The 19651-nt window shown below is 52.7% G+C and overlaps 1 protein-coding gene across 5 annotated transcripts in view; it reads right to left on the reverse strand.

Annotated features, from left to right (window-relative positions):
- Window positions 1-19651, reverse strand: part of CDH23 (cadherin related 23) — a 528116-nt gene that overhangs the window by 26047 nt on the left and 482418 nt on the right. For 4 of the 5 annotated variants that reach the window (XM_049855780.1, XM_049855785.1, XM_049855781.1 and 1 more), the window contains exons 37-45: window positions 11483-11704; window positions 11054-11173; window positions 10196-10376; window positions 6918-7051; window positions 6158-6367; window positions 5547-5654; window positions 4066-4168; window positions 2381-2506; window positions 1415-1618 (exon numbers count right to left, since the gene is read on the reverse strand). In XM_049855780.1, the coding sequence (XP_049711737.1) occupies window positions 1415-1618; window positions 2381-2506; window positions 4066-4168; window positions 5547-5654; window positions 6158-6367; window positions 6918-7051; window positions 10196-10376; window positions 11054-11173; window positions 11483-11704 (1408 nt within the window). Of the gene's footprint in view, window positions 1-1414; window positions 1619-2380; window positions 2507-4065; window positions 4169-5546; window positions 5655-6157; window positions 6368-6917; window positions 7052-10195; window positions 10377-10788; window positions 10947-11053; window positions 11174-11482; window positions 11705-19651 lie in introns of those variants that run through there. The other variant, XM_049855783.1, reaches the window with a different exon arrangement.

The raw sequence follows: 19651 nt of genomic DNA on the forward strand, positions 1-19651 counted from the left end.
CCATTCTACATTCCCACCAACAGTGTTGAAGTGTTCTAGTCGAGACTGAACACTTTCTATACACTTAATGGTTGGTTGTGTCTTCTGCCAATTGTCTCTTCTTGTCCTTTGCCCGTTCTTTCCCGTCAATTTATGCAAATTATATAATTGTGATAACTTGTGACAAATTTTTTTTTTCTCAGTTTGTTGTTTGCCTTTTATTATCGATTCTTTGTCTGACGTAAAGAAGTTTAAATTTGTGTGCTCTGAAACTGGACTTTTCCCTTTATGGGTTCTTCTGTTTCTTTTATGCTTAGAACGTTCTTATCCAGAAATCAGACAAATACTCACCTAAATTTTCTTCTCTTATTTTTTAGTGTTTTCTACTCCTTTCTATTTTCTTTATAATGAATCTAAATCCTAAGATTGCTGCACACTACATAATAGGTTTTCCCCATTGGTTTCACTGTTTCCTTCATCATATAATATTAAAACCCAAGCCCAAACTCTCAGAAGACCACTGCCATTGAGGCAATTTGGACTCATAGCACCCCTATAGGACAGAACAGGACCATCCCATAGGGTTTCCAAGGCTATAAACCTTTATGGAAGTAGAGTGCCAAATCTTTCTCCCACAGTGCGGCTGGTGGGTTCAAATCACTGACCTTTTTGTTAGTAGCCAAGTCCTTTAACCACTGTGCCACCAGGCCTCCTCATACAATAGCACATTCTTTAATTTACCAGCATCTACCTCATATCACATGGTTTTAAATATTGTAGCTTTGTATTATGTTTTAATGAAGTCCCTGGATGGTGCAAAAAGTTAACACATTTGGCTGCTACCCAAAGTGTTGGCAGTTCGAGTCCACCCAGAGATGTCTCAGGAGAAAGGCCTGGTGATCTACTTCCAGAAAAAAAAAAAGGGAAATCAGCCATTGAAAACCCTGTGGAGCACTGCTCTACTCTGATACACATTGAGTCATCATGAGTTGGAGTTGACTTGATGGCAACTGGCTTGATAGTTTTAATATTTGGTAAGAGAAACCTGGCTTATTATACTCATTTTTCAAAAATTTCTTATTCTTCTAGATAATGTTTAGCATCCAATTTATCCCCAAAATCATATTTTTATTTTGAGGGAAATCACGTCCACCCTATTTTGATTTTAAAATAGTCCACCTTTCCATCCAGGAACACAGATGGAACATATCCTAATCATCTCATTTTACAGACAAGACACTGAGGCTCAGGGAAGGGAAATGGGTGCAGACCGGGTCTCTGGCTCCCAGTCCGGTGCTCTCCACTGCACCCTGCGGCCCATCCTTCTCCCCACTGGAGGTCAATTCTGCATCCACCCTGTGAGGCTCCAGTCCCCACAACCACCAAGCAGCTCCTGCCAGCCTGGGGAGGGGCGGGGGGCTGTCCTCCTGCTTACCTGGTGGGCAGTTCTCCAGCAGGTGGACAGTGAGGGCATTGGGGCTAAACGTGGGCCAGTTGTCATTGTCGTCCAGAATAGCGATCAGCAGGTCAGCGGTGCCATTGAGCAGCCCGATGTCCTCAGCTAGCAGGAGCAACTCCAGGACAGGAGGTGAGAAAGCCTCCCGGTCAATGATGACCCCTGACCTCACTGTCACCATGCCTGTCACCCGGTGCCAGCAGTCAGGAGGTATCAAGGAAAAAGGGTGCAATAGGGAGACAGGGAAAGAGCCAAGAAGGATGTGACAGAGAAAGAGAGGGACATGGTGGGGAAAGAGGTGAACCAGAAGCAGAGAAATTTCGAGTCAACACAATGTCTTTCTTCTCTAAAGGTCTAACCACCCATGTTGAGTGTGCGGCTACTACATGCCAGGCTGTGTGATCCATGGTTTTCCTCCCCGGGTGCCCTCTGCAGTCCTCAAGAGCCCTGCCTGGGATGAGTGAGCAGTGTGAAGGACTCCACTGACAGACATGGTTGTCCCTCCCTGTTGCCACATGTTGCCAAATCACCCTCCTGGCCAGGACTGATGTGACCTGATCTCTAGGAGCTTCGGGGCTGGTGTGAGGTCAGGAGAGCTGCTTTGAGAGCTTCTGGCTGATATGGGGGGTGGTGCCTCAGCATGCTCACAGGGAGATGGAGGGAGTGGCATGGGCTCTCTGCCTAGGCTGAGCGCATGTACACCAGCAGGTCCTGCCTGTCGTCTCCAAGCCTCCTCCTGGGTCCTCCTGCCTGTCACCCCTTGGGGGTGGCCTAATCCAGCTGCTAGATGGGGGCTCTGGGCTGGAAAGAGAGGGTTTCACAGAGAGCCGGGATCCAGCACTGAGAACAGGAGCTCCAGCTGTAGCAGCAGGGTCACCCCTACCCTAGCAGGAGAGTCTCAAGCCAACCAGGGGTGGTGGCAGGTGATGGCAGCAGAGGCCTCACCAGTGCTGTTGTTGATGTCAAAGAGGTCACTCTGGGCGCCCAGCAGTTGGTAGGTCACCACGGCGTAGACGTCCTGGTCTGCATCCAGGGCCAGGATGGGCCCATTGAGCACTGTGATGGGTGTCCCTGGGCCGAGGGGAGAGAGGTCACTGCAGGGCCCACCCAGCCCCCACCCTCCCTCCTCCCTGTCCTTCCCGGTGAGCCATGGCTGACAATGGATGAGAGGGGAGGGTGGGGGGGTAGGAGAGGAGGTCCCAGGGCGGGGCTGCGGCAGCCTTGGCAGACTGAACGCAGCTGCCTGGGGAGCGGCCTCAAAGCCCTGCTGGGGAGAAAACACAACAGTGGTGAGCAAGCCCCTTGGCCTGTCCTGAGCCACGCCTGCCTTCCCAGCAGCCTTTGAGGCTGGCCACACCCGGGAGGGTCTGGGGGCTCCCTGACATCACCTTGTGGTGTGTGGGCCCTGCCTGGGTTTGCACATACAGCCCAGTCTGCCCATACATGCGTGCCCAATGCTCTATGCACAGGAGTTCCTATAGCTGAATAGGAATACAGTGTGTGCATACACGTGGTAACATTCACAACGTGATTCACCTGGTCTTGCGCGTGTCTTTCTCTGCAGGTGTGCACATTTGCATGCGTGAGTGCATGGTGTAGCACCCATGCCTGCATATGTCTGTGCACGTGGGTAAGCCCATGCACGGCGTAGGCGCCCATGCCTGTGTATGTCTGTGCACGTGGGTAAGCCCACGCACGGCACAGGCGCCCATGCCTGTATATGTCTGTGCACGTGGGTAAGCCCACGCACGGCGCAGGCGCCCATGCCTGTGTATGTCTGTGCACGTGGGTAAGCCCACGCACGGGGTAGGCGCCCATGCCTGTGTATGTCTGTGCACGTGGGTAAGCCCACGCACGGGGTAGGCGCCCATGCCTGTGTATGTCTGTGCACGTGGGTAAGCCCACGCACGGCGTAGGTGCCCATGCCTGTGTATGTCTGTGCACGTGGGTAAGCCCACACATGGCGTAGGTGCCCATGCCTATGTATGTCTGTGCACATGGGTAAGCCCATGCAAGGTGTAGACGTCCATGCCTATGTACGTCTGTGCACGTGGGTAAGCTCACGCATGTGCTAGATACGGACACACCTGTCATGTGTGTGAGCATACACACAGGCGAGGCTTAAGAGTGAAGTGCATGTTGACACTCAGCCAGAGACTAGGAGTATCTCAGCTCATCTCTTTGTGACTCGACACTCAAGCTTCAGGGAGTGAGAAGGCTGGAGAAGGAGTGGGGGCACTGCCCACAGGGACTTTATTCCTTTGAATGGAGGTGTGGGGAAAGGGCCAGGCTGACCTACTTGGGGCCTCGACCCCCGTCTCTGATTACAGCCAATCCTCACACCTAAAATGCCCTTTTGAGGGCGCAGTGCTCTCAGACCACACTGGGGACCCGTGACCACAGCTGGCTGTCTCTTCCAACTAGAAGGCTTTCTAAGAGGTCTGGTGGCCTGGCCCACCAGCCCCTCAGCGCTGTGCCCCTCTCTCCCCTCCTGTACCCTTCCGCACCCGCTAGGGTCTGTGTTCAGGCCTCAGCCGGGCCCCCATTAGGCAGGAGGTGGGTCCTCAGGTATCCGAGGCCCCAGTGGTGCCTGGCAGTGGTAGGGATTCCTGAGTGGGCCCAGCACCTACCGGTGGGAAAGTTTTCCATCACCTCAGCCTGGTAGGTGCTCTCAGTAAAGAGGGGGTGGTTGTCATTCTCGTCCGCAAGAAAGATCAGCAGAAAATCAAAATCCTGTGGGGGACAGGGTAGAGGGCAGCTTGTGGGCCATGTTCTAGCAAAGCGCCACAGTGGGAGGGGGGCTGGGAGGTTGGTGAGGGGTTTAGGGCACAGAGATTGGGGATTACGAAGCCCAAACCAGGGGTCCAGAGAGCTGGGTCCAAGTTCCTGCTCTGCTAGCAGCTCACTAGGTAGCCTTGGACAAGTCATTTCCCATGTCTGGGCCTCAGTTTTCCAGTCTGGCAAACGTGGATGTTAACTCCTCCATGGAGGTATTGCAAAGTTCACAGGAGACAGTGGGTGTGAAATGTATTTAATCGTGTCCCATCTTGTGTAAGGAAGCACTTCAGGCAGGAAGATCAGTCTTGTTTTTGACACCTCAAGGCCTGCCTGGTGCCTGATCAGAGCTCACTCAAACCCTTACCCTCTGCCACACTTTATAGCTTTCAAGCCACATTCACATTCCCGCCTCTCAGGACCCCTGGGAGCCATCTCCATTTCAGAGCTGAGGAAACCAAGGCCCAGAGAGGGGAGGTGATCCCTTGAAGCCACACAGTGAGTTAGCAGCTGAGTGGGGACTAGAACCCAAGTCTCCCGATTCCTGCCTCTCTATGCTGCTGCTTTGCAGGATAACCCAGGCCCCTCCTAAAGCACTGGTGGAGGAGCGAAGGAAGGAGAGCAAGGAAGAGAAAAAGCAGGAGAAAAAGGGGGAGGCAGGAAGTGAGAGAAGGGGGAGGGAAGGAGCAGGGAACAAGAGCGGCAAGTGGCTTATGAATACCTGCAACTGGAAGGCTCTGCTGGCTAGATAGATGGGGAAACTGAGGCCCAGGAAGGGCAGCGGCTTGTTAGTCAGGAGCAGAGCTGAGCTGAGCCAGGCCCAAGAAGTCCCGGCTGGGGCTCTGCTCTAGACCTCACGGGCTAGTGGGAGAGACCCCCACCTCCAAGGGACTGTTTGCTCTGCAGTGGCCACCTCCTCCTAGTAAAGAGAGCCAACTTCATTTTTTGAGGAGAAAGCTGACTGGAAAACGCAGTCCTTCCAGGGCTCAGGGAATATGTTTGTGGGAGCGTGCAGGCCATGTGCACACACAGCTGTGGTGTCTGCCCTCTCAGGTAATGTGCTGAATACTTGAAAAACACTGGCTCCTTCGATCCTCTCCATGACTCTGGGGTAGGCGCTATGATCATTTCGCAGGACAGAAAATGAATGCTGAGAGAAATGAGCTTGCCAAGTCCACACGCCTATGCCAGGGAGCACTGGAATTTGAATCCAGCACTTGCTGATGCCAAAGCCTGTGTGTTTAACCCCCGGGCCATGCCGCCTCCTGGAGGGGAGGTGTTTTGTCACTCTGTTGGCACCACCCAACCCTGCTCTCACCCGAGCCTTCAGCCTCACCCTCCTGGCTATGCGTGGGTTCTCTGGGTTGTCCTTCACGGAGATGGTCAGCTTGTACTCTGGAATCCGCTCACGGTCCAGGGGCTGGTTCACAGTGATGATCCCTGTCTGGGATGTGAAAGGCTGGTGAGCTGAGTAGTGACCTGTTCCCAACACTGTGCTCTGGCCTAGACCTGCAGGGCCTTGCCAGGGCACAGTGACCCACTGATGCCCAGGTCTTGCTACCTCAAAGGTATGGACCCTCTTATGACCATGTGGTGCGGACAGTTAAGTCATATTCCAGGAGAACAAGTAGGGACTTCCTGGTGCATCTTGGTACAGACCAACCAAGTGTACCAGAGGCTCTGGCACCGCCTCTACATATGACAAGCCTCAGAGGTGATAGGGAGGCAGGGCTGGCTCTAGGTGGACCCCAGAGATGGCTCAGCTGGGGAATCCAAGGTTCCACGCTTCCTCTAGAGATTCTCTTATCCCAGTGGAAGGAGAATCCCTGAAGAAAGCCTGGAGCAAAAGGAGCCCAGATAGCAGCAGTAGAAAACAAGCCCCCTAGCACAGGGTCCTCTTTGGTAGGGACACCCTAGTGGGCCTTCCTAGGTCAGTCTTTGCTCTACCGTGGCATTAATGAAGAAGGCCCGCTCTCGGTTGCCAGCCGTAATGTTGAAGGTGAGCAGCGCGTTGCAGCCACTGTCAGCGTCACTGGCCAGGATGTGGGCGACAAAGCTGGAGACGGGAGTGTTCTCACTGATGGTGATGTTCATGGGCAGGTTCAGAAGCAGGGGGTCATTGTCATTGATGTCCAGCACCCGGATCCCTACCAGCATCTGGAGGCCAGAGGAGGAGGGAGGAGGAAGTGGTGCAGGAGCGGGACCAGGAGAAAAGGGAGGGCGAGGGGGAGAAGAAAGGAGAGGAAGAGAAAGTGATGGTGGACATGGAGGCAGAGGAGAGGAGGTGATGGAGATGGAGCAGGACAGCAGAGGGGTGGTCACTGAGGAAGAGGAAGTGGAGTTGATGGAGAAGAAAGAAGAAGAGGAAGAAAAGGATAATAAAAAAGGCAAAAGAAGATGACGATGAGGATGAGGAGGGAAGCAGGAAAGGTAAAGGCAGAGGTGGGACAGAGGGAGGGATGGGAAGGACTGCATTTTGGGCTGGGTGCAAAGGCTTGGCTGGAGGGGAGGGGGAAGAGGCACAGCTGCCAGGCCCAGGCCCAGGCTCCACGTGGTGAGCCCTGAGAGGACTCGGAGGTCTGCTGTGGGTGCTAAGGTCTGCCACGAGGGTGCCACAGAAAAAGTGTCCTGGCTGTCAGTGGAGTATCTCTGAAGTGTACAAGAGGCAGTGGGGTGAAGCCAGCAGAAGGGAACCCCCCAAACTCACCGTGGAGCTGAGAGGGGGCACCCCCCTGTCGCGGGCACAGATGGTCAGGTTGTAGAAGGCAATGGTCTCCCGGTCTAGCTCCACATCCTTCCGGACCCGCAGTACCCCCTCCACGGGAGAGATCAGAAACTCCCCTGGGTATGCCCAGAAGAGGCCAGAGTTAGCAGGCATGGCCAGTAGCTACGGAGAGCCCGGGCCTCTCCCTGCTTCCTTTAGCAAGCCTTACTCTCCAGGGGTGGACCCCCAGCTTCAGATCCTCATGGGACCTGCCGAGGGCTGGGAAGTGAAGAAGTGAGAGGAATAGGAACTGCCAGGGGTGCAGGTGGGCATGGGCCACTCACACCCCTGATGTCCCTGTGAGGCCAGACCAACGGTTCCTTCCTGGGCATGGCCTCCCCATCTGTAGAACAGACAGGGTCACTTCTTCCTATCTGTACAATGGGCAGGCAAGGGACTGACTCTGGTTAAGACAGTTACGTTGAAAAAGTAGAGGCTTTCTTTCTACAGTCCCTGGATGGTGAAAACGGTTAAGCATTCGGCTGCTAACCAAAAGTTTGGGGGTGGTTTGAGTCTACCCAGAGGCACCTTGGAAGAAAGGCCTGGCAACCTATCTCTGAAAAATCAGTCACTGAAAACCCCATGGAGCACAGTTCTACTCTGACACACATGAGATCAGCGTGAGTCAAAGTCTACTTGATGCCAACTTTTTTTTTTCTCGCTTTCTACACAAGTACCTTCCTTCTAAGGAGCCCTGGTGGCACAACAGTTAAATGCTCGGCTGCTAACTGAAAGGTTGGTGGTTCGAACACACTCATCAGCTCTGTGAGAGAAGGACCTAGTAACCTGTGTCCATAAAGATTATAGCCTAGAAAACTCCACGGGGCAGTTCTACTGGGCTGCATCAACTTAACAGCACTTAACACCACCACCACCCTCTTTCTAATCATCCTTGATCAGAAATGGATTATTGAAAGCCTTAGAAACTTTTTAATGTGTGATCCCTCCTGGATACCACGTCTTTTTATAAAAAAAAAAAAAGGATATTGGAGAAGGGCAAAGCTTAACACAGAGGAAAGTCTTGCTAACGGTGAGCCTGTAGGCGCTGAGACAGGACAGAGTTGGAGAAGTAAGCCCCCCCTGCCCTCCATTCATCTCAGGTATTGAGCCACAGGTGGACAGCAGAGAGGGCTCTCCCAGGCTGTGGTTGTCCCTTAGCCCTAGTCTGTCCTGACTTCCCTTCTCTGACCTTTTGGAGAACCCTCAGCTGGCCCTTTGGGTCAGCCCTTGTTGTAGCCTCGCTGAGTGGCCAGATGTCTGAGGATGTCAAGAAGCTTGATTCTCAGACTCTGAGTTGGAAGGGACCTCAAAGATAATCCTTTGGAAAGTGAAACTGGAGTCCAGAGAAAGGTGGTGACTTATCCAAGCTCCCACAGTATGTTAATGAAGGAACCGCATTTGAATCCAGGGCTCTGAGTCTTGGCCCACTGCATCCCATGGGCTTGTGGTCTTTCCAGACCACACCACCCAGAGCTGACAGGGGCAGGAGGTGTGGGAGGGAGAGAGGGGTGGGAAAAAGGATGGGGTGGAGGGCGAGGGGCAGATAAAAAGGGAGCCAGGGGGCAAGTGGGATCCCAGTTGGAGTGGAGACATTAGAGGGGGTGAGGCTCTGGCAAAAAGAAAAGGGAGAGAAGGTAAGCAAGGGAATGGGGAGAGCCTAAGGAAGAGGGGTGGCCTTTTTGCACTCCCCCAGGAACTTGGAGGAAGATGCTTTGACAAGTGGGGATATGAGGCTCAGAGTAGGGCAATGACTTGTTCAAGGACACACAGCACAGGGGCAGGGCAACAACAGAGGCCCAGGCTCCCCTAGTTTTCTCTGCCTCCTTCTTCACAACCCACCCTACCATTCCCTGCCCCCAGCTCCTGCCGATGTGGATGTGATTTACAAATAGCCTGCCAAGTCCCACCTGCAGCTGGGGCTTCCCACTGAACTTTCTGCTCTTAGCCTCTCCTCGGCCCTCACAGGCTTGGCCTTGCCTGGAGGGGTGGAAGCTGCTTGAAGCAGGATTTCCTGAGCCTGGTACTCCAAAGTCTCCAAAGAACTGGGGATTCCCTTTCTAGGCGTTTCCCAGCCCTGTCTCAGTCCCTGACCAAGTGTGCACAGATGGCTTCCTGCCCTCTTTTCAAGGCCAGGGAAGACCCCACGCCTACTCCTTGGAGAAAGGGAAGAGGCTCCTGAAGGCTCAGAGGGGAAAGGCTCAAGGGCTGGAGGGCTGGACCCAGGCTAGACCACATACAGTGTCAACTCGAAGGGAGCAGGCAGGCCAAAGGACCCCGTTGCAAGTGATCCTCCTCCCCAGCTTGCCTGGGGCCTGAACTCCCCACCCACGCCATATCTTCTGGAGACGGGAAGCTGAAGCTTAGGCTTTGGATTCATTCATATCCAGGTCTGCCTCCTAACTTCACCATTGTGTGCTCTTGGGCATGTTACTAAGCCTTGATGTTCTCTTCAGGAAAATGAGGCTAATCAAGAGTTGCCATGGCAGGGTTGTGCTGGTAATGGACAAAGCCTGTCTGCCTTGTGGGTGCTGGATCCAGGGCTGCTCTTGGTATCATCATGGGGCCTTGAAAGGAAGCCCAGGGAGCAGAAGGCACCGGGAGCTATCAGGAAGGATGAGGGTACAAGAAGGGGGCCTCAAGAGTGGGCCTGACCAGAAGGGACAGTGGGAGTTCCTGAGAAGGCCAGGCTTGGCAGAAGAGGCTGAAGGGGCTTGGCCTGCTTCTCATCTGTTCTTTGGCTGCACATCTCCTCCTTGGAGCTGTGAGGGCCCAGTCACCCTTGACGTCTCCCTAAGCTCAGGCTGCAGGTGAGAAGGTGACCTGTAAGCTGGGTGGCCTTGAGCATGTCCCCTCACCCAGTGGTCTGCGGCTAACCCTCTGGGCTGTGTTCCTCACAAGTGGCAAGGATGACCCTTCCTCTGTCCTCTGGGAAGAAGTTCTATATTTCCTATCGGATCTCAAAGAGGTCTAAGGCCTTCTCCAGGGCTACAAACCTCTGTCCCCAGAATTCACAGTGTTCTTCCGTATCCATGTGTAGAAGGGGTGAGGAGGATATTATTGCCATCATCTGTGGTTGAGGAAACTGAGGCTTAGAGAGAGCTCACACAAAACTGGGGCCAACTGCCTTGAGACTTCCCTTAGACCTGTCCTGCTCTTGAGTAGGAAGGGGGAGAGGCCTTCTAGGTCATATCTACCCTGCCCCCAGTTCAGGCTCTACTCACCCAGGGGGTCTCCATCCATGATACTGTATTCCACCTGGCCGTTCGGGCCTGAGTCCCGGTCGTGGGCCAGGAAGGTCCATACCCTGGGCCCCGGTTGGCCCTCGGTGACGTCAAATGGCCCTTCGTAGTCCCGGGGGAAGGTGGGCGCATTGTCATTGATGTCATTCACATTCACAAGCACCTAAGCCAGTGGACAGGCTTAGCCAGAGGCCGTGTCCCAGCCAGCCCTGGGGCCCCTCATGGGGCCTCAGTTCCCTCATCTATAAACTGGACCCAATAACCCTGCATTCTGGGGCTGATGCAAGAATCATAAAGGATGACGGAAGTGGAAGGGTCTTTTAAGCTCTGCCTGTGGATGAGTTATTATCATTGTCAAAGCCTTTCAGTGGGCATATTAATCACGTTAATAATGCTATGAACTTCTAGTTATCACTGCGCCGCGCTCATTTCACACGGTCTCATTTGTTTTTCCCAGAGTCTGAAATGCAGCTTTTATTATCCCCCTTTCACAGGTGAGGAAATTGGAGAACGGGAAGGTTAAGTGACTTGCCTACAGCCATAGCACTAGGAGGTAGAGGTGCAGGGATATGAACCTCTGCTGGTTTGAGCAGAGTTCGTGCTCTTCCCGTGAAGGGGAGGAAGGCAAGTGCCATGACCGGTCTGATAGATGTAGCCACACAGAGAAGTTCAGTGACTTCCTCAGAGACACACAGCAAATTTGAGTTGCTGAGATTAGGACAAGGCTCTTAGATTTAGGCATTTCCTCTGGACACTCGATCTTTCCTCCTCTTGCTATGGAATTTTCAGAGTACAGTCCTCTCCCCACCCTCAAGTTGGGGTATGTTCCCCTCCACCCACCGTGGTGGTAGAGGTGAGGCGGTGGGACAAGATGGGGCACTGGTCCGTGGCAGTGACGATCAGGGTGTAGCAGCCATGGCTTATCTCGTAGTCCAGCTCCTTTGTGGCACTGATGACGCCCTGGGTGGGGACAAAGAGAAAGCAAGGGTGGATCAATGAATGGTGGGTCTGAGCACCCTGGAAATCAGCTCCTTCATGGGGCATCCTCTGATCACCACAGGAGCAAGGCCCTGACTTCCTGGCCACGGTGGTGAACCCCCATTGCCTTCTAGACCAGTCACCATTCCACCTGAGATTTTCATTCTCCCAGCACTGGCTGCCTCCCAGGTTTCCTCTCGGACTCCATCTTCTCTCCCCAATCCCCATGATGTCATTGGGCTCCCAACCAATCCCTGCCCCTCCTCCTGGACCCTGCCTTCAGCTGCTGACCATTCGTCTGTTGATACGGAAGGTGTTGATGATGTTGCCTGAGACGATGGCGTAGGTCACTGTGCCATTGGGCCCCTCATCCAGGTCCAGCGCCTGGATGGTGACGAGGCTGGCATTGATGGTGTCTGGGCCCTCATCCAGCAGCACCTCGTAGTGGGGTCGCTGGAACACGGGCGCGTTATCATTTTCATCCACGATGGTCACGTACACGTGGGTGGTGGCCTGTGGAGAAGAGCAGAGTCAGGTTCTTTTGTCAGGTGGCTAAAGGGTTTGAGGTGGAGCCAGCTAGATGTTCTCCTAGGTTGAGCGCACTCAGCATGACCCCACCTTAGAAAGGATGGGAGAGAGGGACATCACAGGCTGGTGGAAGAGGAAAGCACACGTTGCTGTTATCTGTAGTTGAGCTGGTTCCTGACTCATGGTGACCCCGTGCTCAATGGAATGAGATGCTGCCTGATCCTGTGCCATCCCCATGATCAACTGCTTATTGGACAGTGTTCTGTTGTGATCCACAGGGTTTTCACTGGTTGATTTTTGGAAGTAGATCACTAGGCTTTACTTCCTAGTCCATCTTAGACTGGAAGCTCCGCTGAAACCTGTTCAACATCATTACAACATGCAAGCCACCAGTGACAGATGGGTGGTGGCTGCACATGAGGTGTATTGCCTGGGAATCGAACCCAGGTTGCTCACATGGAAGATAAGAACTCTACCACTGAACCATGAAAGCGCATGGTTTATTTTTTTTGAGCCACCAAAATACAAAACAAAGGCAAACAAAAGAAAGCACATGAGGCTCCACTAAAAACCAAGCTAGGTAACTTCTTAAGTCCAAAATTGAATTACTACCACCACTCCTCTGTCCAGTGCCCATGGCAGACATCACTAATCAATCATAGCACCGCTGAAGTCACAAGCAACCTCAGGCTCCTTCTCAGCACAGTGATCTCATGATTAAAATTGGTATACGAGATGAACCCCAGTAGTCACCCCCAGCCCATAGCTTTGCCTGGTCCAGGGCCTTACTGACCCTGGGCCTCCTGCCAGACCACATGAGACAAGAATGGAACACTCAAGCCCCACACAGTATTTAAACTTCATTGCTCATGTAGATGGAAGAAATACGTGTTTTCAGCATTTTTAAAGGGGAAGACATTGGATTTGGGGACATTTCATAAGCTGTGATGAAGTAAACTCACAAAGCAAAACTTCATTGCCGGAAGTTTCTGCAGCACGCAGCATGCACTCCTGTGATTGGCCATCTCTGGCGATGGTTGAGCCAATCAGACCACAGGAATTCCCAGCCAATCAGGACTCAGTGATCAGCACTCAAGAACTGATATTAATGACTAATGTGGCACTTCATGAGCAGAGGTGTTGTTGGCTGCCATCAAGTCGGCCCCTGAGTCATGGCTACCTCATGGACAATGGAATAAAACATTGCCTGGTCCCGGGCCATCTCCATGATCAGTTGGGGATCAAACTGTTGCGATCCATAGAGTGTTCATTGGCTGGTTTTTGGAAGTAGATCACCAGGCCTTTTTCCTAGTCCATCTTAGCCTGGAAGCTCTGCTGAAACCTGTACAGCATCCTGGCAACATGCAGGCCTCCACTGACAGGTAGTGACTGCACAAGAGATGCACTGGCTGGGAATCAAACCCAGGTCTCCAGCATGTAGGGTGAGAATTCTACCACTGAACCACCAATGTCCCCCTCACAAGGAAATTAACCATGTGCTGGTATTCTCTGACCTCTCCCTGCCCTCCTCCATTCTCTGCCTTTCTCCACCTGGGAGAATGTTCCCTCTGGACTGCCTTGCCTGGGCTCTCTTTTATCTGGCTTCCCAATGGGTTTGGCCAATAGAAGGCCCTGGTAGAAAACAGGACGAAGGAGGAGAAAAAGGTGGGGCTTATTGCCCTTACTCTCTCCTTCCCTCACTGCAGTTCTGCCAGTGGCTCAGTTTTCCCGTGAGGAGGGCCCTCTATCACGGCTCCAGCTCTCACTGAGCTCCAGGGACATCATCTTCTCTTCTTGCCCTTTTGGACCTGGGGGTGGCAATGGCTTCCTGCAATCGCTCTGTCCTGGTGCTTTGCCACCCTGCTGTCAACAGTCCTTCCATCAAACTCTCTCCAGTTGAGCCCTGAGTGTGCTGTCTGTTTCCTGCCAGGATCTTGACAAATTCAGACCATAACGAGTGACTGTACTGGGTTGAATAGTGTCCTCCAAAAACGCATATTCTCTGGAACCTCAGGATGTGACCTTATTTGTAATTAGTTAAGATGAGGTCATACTGGATTAGGGTGGACCCTAAACCAATGACTGGTGTCCTTGTAAAAAGGCCACGTGAAGACACAGAGACACACGGGGAGAATGGCACGTGAAGACACAGAGACACACGGGGAGAATGGCACGTGAAGACACAGAGACACACGGGGAGAATGCCACGTGAAGACACAGAGACACACGGGGAGAATGCCACGTGAAGACACAGAGACACACGGGGAGAATGCCACGTGAAGACACAGAGACACACGGGGAGAATGGCACGTGAAGACACAGAGACACACGGGGAGAATGGCACGTGAAGACACAGAGACACACGGGGAGAATGCCACGTGAAGACACAGAGACACACGGGGAGAATGGCACGTGAAGACACAGAGACACACGGGGAGAATGGCACGTGAAGACACAGAGACACACGGGGAGAATGGCACGTGAAGACACAGAGACACACGGGGAGAATGGCACGTGAAGACACAGAGACACACGGGGAGAATGGCACGTGAAGACACAGAGACACACGGGGAGAATGGCACGTGAAGACACAGAGACACACGGGGAGAATGCCACGTGAAGACACAGAGACACACGGGGAGAATGCCACGTGAAGACACAGAGACACACGGGGAGAATGCCACGTGAAGACACAGAGACACACGGGGAGAATGGCACGTGAAGACACAGAGACACACGGGGAGAATGCCACGTGAAGACACAGAGACACACGGGGAGAATGCCACGTGACGATGGAGGCACATGAAGCTGCAAATGCTGGAACACCAAGGATTGGTGCAACCACCAGAAGCTGGGAGAGAGGCTTGGCATAGATTGCCCCTTGGAGCTTCTAGAAGGAACCAACCATGCCAACACCTTGATTTTGGACTACTAGCCTTCCAGAACTGTGAGAGAATACATTTCTGCTGTTTTAAGTCTCCTGGTTTGTGATACTTTGTTATGACAGTTCTCAGAAACTAACAAAGATGACTAATGATAAAATAATAAGGCTACAACAACTGCAAAGATGTCTGCATAAAGAGAACGTGACTAAGCTATTGCCAAGGCCGGAGATCAGAAAACAGGTGATACAAAAAACTTGTGTGCAACTTTTTCCTTGGGCCTGGCTAGCTCTGGAGCCACCTCTGCAGGGACAGACAGAGGGACAGGGGTCTGAACCCAGGAAGGCTGGCGCTGCCCCTGGAATGGCAACGATTCCTCTGAGCCTGAGTCCTGGCTCTTTGGAAGGTGTATTGGATGGTTGTTGGAAATTGTTTCCAAAGCAGGTTGGGTTTGCAGCCTTGAAATGGAGCTGTGTGACCTTGAACAGGCCACCTCCCCTCTCTGGGGCTTTTCTCTTTGTTAAATAAAGGACTTGACTTGATCGCTGGAGTCCCTCCTAGTTCAGACATTCTGGGGTTCTGGTCTCTTGTCATTAGTCACGTGGACTAAAATCCATCACAGGGAGGCATTCCTTTGGGTCTTGTAGTCTCAATAAATCTTTATTAGAATTCTGACACTCAGGGAGAGAAAATGCATTATTTTAACATTTCTCAAACTTTCTCCCCAAAGACTGGAGAGGAAGCTTGTACCAAGTCTGGGAGAATAACCTGAAGTGTCAGTCTCAAGAATGAAATGTCTTTGAAATCTCTCATGTTACCTTTGCAATCGCATATGGATTTTATATCCTTCTCCACAATGTATTAGTGGTTATTTTCATTAAAAATAGTGGTGGGGCCTGGAACAATAGAGAATGAAGAACACCAAAAGACACAAGGTAAATATGAGCCCAAGAGACAGAAAGAGCCACATAAATCAGAGACTACATCAGCCTGAGACTGGAAGAACTTGATGGTGTCCGGCTACCACTGATGACTGCCCTGACAGGGAACACAACAGAGAACCCCTCGGGGAGCAGGAGAGCAGTGGGATGCAGACTCCAAATTCTTGTAAAAAGACCAGACTTAATGGTCTGACTGAGACTAGGAGGGACCCCGGAGGTCATGGTCCCTGGGCCCTCTGTGAGCCCAAGACTGGAACCATTCCCAAAGCCAACTCTTCAGACAGGGATTGGACTGTACTATGTAAAGCAGAAAATGATACTGCTGAGGAGTGAAATGCTTGGCTCAAGTGGACACATGAGACTATGTGGGCAGCTCCTGTCCTGAGGGGAGATGAGAGGGCAGAGGGGCCCAGAAGCTGGCTGAATGGACACGGGGAATACAGGGTGGAGAGGAGAAGTGTGCTGTCTCATTAGGGAGAGAGCAGCTAGGAGTACATAGCAAGGTATATATAAGTTTTTGTATTAGAGACTGACTTGATTTGTAAACTTCCACTTAAAGCACAATAAAAAAAAGTAGCGGTGGGGGCATGATCTCACGTATACGAAACAGGCAAATATATAGAAACCACAGCTTATTGGTGGTTACCAGGGGTGAGAAGCGGGCAGAGAGGGAGGGGTTACTGCTTAGGAGGCACTGAGTTTCTGTAAATGGTGGTGGAATGATTTGGAAAAGGATACTGATAATGGCTGTACAACATGTAGAATGTAATCAATATTACTGACTTACACCTGTAAAAATTGTTTGATTGGCACATATTTTGTTATATATGTATTTAACACACACACACAAATAGTGGTACCCAAACCCAATGCAACCCATTGCTCTCAAGTCGATTCCAACTCACAGTGACCCTATAGGACAGAGTAGAACTGCCCCATAGGGTTTCCAAGGAGCATCTGGTGGATTTGAACTGCAGACCTTTTTAGTTAGCAGCTGTAGCACGCCATAGCTCTTAACCACTGTGCCACCAGGGCTCCACCAAGTTTCCAAGGAGCATCTGGTGGATTTGAACTGCAGACCTTTTTAGTTAGCAGCTGTAGCACGCCATAGCTCTTAACCACTGTGCCACCAGGGCTCCACCAAATAGTGGTAGGAGCCCTCAAATATTTGAGTGTTTACCTGACTGCTCTGCATGGCCCTGGACGTAGCAGTGAGCTCTCTGCCCTATGTGAGCCTAGCACTGAGTTTCCCTGAGCTCCCCCTCTGCCAGCAAGAGCTTGGTGCTGCAGGGAAGGGGTTGGATTCCAGCCTCTCAGGGGAGGGCAGGGGTGCTGACATGTCAGGGGTGCCCAGACTCACCTCCTAGGCTCTCTGGAAGTGGATCTAACCATTGTGCAGGCTGTGTGTGTGGGGGGGGGGAGTGTCTCACAGAGTAACCTCATGCAGCCCCTCCTGCTCTGAGGCCGGTTCTAGGCTTGGGTGGGGGAAGGTGGGTCTGACCTTCTCTGGTCTCTACAGTCAGGAGGAAGTCAGTGACCCAGAAGGCCCTCTCAGCTGGGCCTTTCCTGCCCTGCCTTGGCATTGAGGAAACAGGGCTTGAGGTTTCTGGAGCATGCCCTCACCTTGAGCAATCCCTCTGCCCCTCACAGATGCCTGCATCTCACTCTTATGCAACCCCAGGAGGCTCAGGGGAGGGTAGGGTGGTGGGAGGAAGGAAGTGGGGGGCAGGGGCCGGGCCCAGCTCGGTTGCTCTAGCCCCCCCCCCCGGGGAAAGGGTTGGCAGGGTAGTGCCTCCCCTCCCCCAATCCCAGGCTCTCAGCACCCATCTACTAAGCCCTGGGGTAGATGGAATCTGGTTTCAAGGGTGGTCTGGGCAAGGCCAGGCCATGAAGGGGCTGGGGGAGAGGGGTGAGGTGCTCTAGGGTCCTACTCCTCAGTGACCCAGGACAGGCCTGAGGACAGCTGAGGTGGGGAGAAAGCCCAGTGCCCATCTGCTTTCAGTTCTAGCTTTGCACCTTCTCTTGGTGAAATAAAGCTCACGCTCTGCCATCAGGAAGGCTCCTGCTGTCTCCCAGGTGGGGTCACGAGGTCAGGGCTATGCCCAAGGACCTGCGGTTATGTCCCATCGGCCCATCCCGTTGGGTTTCCCCGTCTTCCGGGGGCTGAGCTGGAACAAGGTCACCTCTGATGTGGCCTTCCCCTGCCTCAGGAGCGAGGGCAGGGAGGACATCCCAGAGAGCTCCCAGGGAGCCTGTGACTTGAATCAGGCCACCCATGCAGCACCCAGAATTCCCAGTTCCCATTCAGCCTCATTCCCGATTCCTGATGCAGCTGGACTCTGTTCTCTGCTCTTCAGCCTGGGGGTTGCCTGAGCTCAGGATCCCTAAAGGGCCACCAAAGCCCCTGGGAGCTTCAGCCAGTCTGGTATAAACTGGGTAGAATGGCTGTGCTGCCCTTGCCTCTCCCTGAGCCCTGGCCCCAGCCAGTCACCTCTGCTCTTCCATCCAGGCAGTCATTCCTCAGTCATCCACGTATTCATTGGTTTGTCATCCAGTTAAGGGTGCACTGGAGCCCTGGTGGCACAGTGGGTAATAGCTACAGCTGCTAAACAAAAGGGCAGCAGTTCAAATCCATCAGCCTCTCCTTGGAAACCCTACGGGGCAGTTCTACTCTGTCCTATAGGGTCACTATGAGTCGGAATTGACTTGACAGCAACTTTTTTTTTTTTTTTTAAGAGTGCATTAGACACCCTCTCCATGCCCAGCTTAGTGCCAGGGACTCTAAACATCAGGAAAAAACCCCGGCCCCCAACAGCCTGGGAGGGCAGATGAGCCCAGGCTCTTTGCCAGGCAGATAACCCCAGGCCTGGTGTGACAGCTGGACGGGGGTGTGGACAGTAAGGACTGGAGGGGTCAGAGGAGGGCCAGGACACTTGTGAAGGGGAAAGAAGTTGACTTGAGCCCTGAAGGATGAGAAGAATTTTGACAAGAGGAGAGACCTCCGCAGTGATGGTGACAGGCTGGGTACGGCCACAAGAGCAGAGGCACTCGGTGTGAAAATGCAGGAGCCTGTTCTGCAGACACCGAGGCACCAGGGATGGAGAGTAGGTGCAAAGTGGGAGGTAAACCTAGGGCCGTGCGGGGAGAGGAGCTGGGATGATATCCTACTGGCGTACTAACAAATGCTGACACACACATGTGTCTCCGTGTAGGATGTACCCAGCTGTACATAAGCCCGCATGTGTTCCGTGGTGTGTGTGTGTGTGTGTGTGTGTGTGTGAGCACAGGATGTCCCTGGGCCCACCCAGGCTCTGAATCCTACAGCCAAGCCTGTCCCAACTTGCCTAGCTCTTCACAAAGGTCAGATTCCATGTATTCATTCATCCATTCGTTCCTTTCAGCACCTATCATATACCAGGCCCTGGGCCAAGCTGAGGGTTATAGGGTAAAAGTCCTTGCCCCAGGAAACTCAAAGGCTGGTGGGCGAGGGCAGACACAAACTACAATCATTAGAAATGGTACTAAGTTAATGGAAGGTCTGTAGACACATCTGAGCTCCCTGAAGGACCAAATTTCTGGGCTGAAGGCTGTGGGGACCATGGTCTTGGGTAACATCTAGCTCAAATGGCATAACATAGTTTATAAAGAAAATGTTCTACATGCTACTTTGGTGAGTAGCGTCTGGGGTCTTAAAAGCTAGCGAGTGGCCATCTAAGATACTCCACTGGTCTCACCCTGTCTGGAGCAATGAGGAATGAAGAAAACCAAAGACACAAGGGAAAGATTAGTCCAGAGGACTAACGGACCGCAACTACCACAGGCTCCACCAGACTGAGTCCAGCACAGCTAGGTGGTGCCCGGCCACCACCACCGACTGCTCTGACAGGAATCACAATAGAGGATCCCCGACAGAGCTGGAGAAAAATGTAGAACAAAATTCTATCTCACAAAAAAAGACCAGACTTACTGGTCTGACAGAGATTGAAGAAACTCTGAGAGTATGGCCCCTGGACACCCTTTTAACTCAATACCGAAGTCGCTCCTGAGGCTCACCCCTCAGCCAAAGATTAGACAGGAACCTAAACGGGCACACGAGCCCAGGTGCAAGG

The sequence above is a fragment of the Elephas maximus genome, chromosome 16 (genome assembly GCF_024166365.1).
Source record: "Elephas maximus indicus isolate mEleMax1 chromosome 16, mEleMax1 primary haplotype, whole genome shotgun sequence".
Classification (NCBI taxonomy): Eukaryota; Metazoa; Chordata; class Mammalia; order Proboscidea; family Elephantidae; genus Elephas; species Elephas maximus.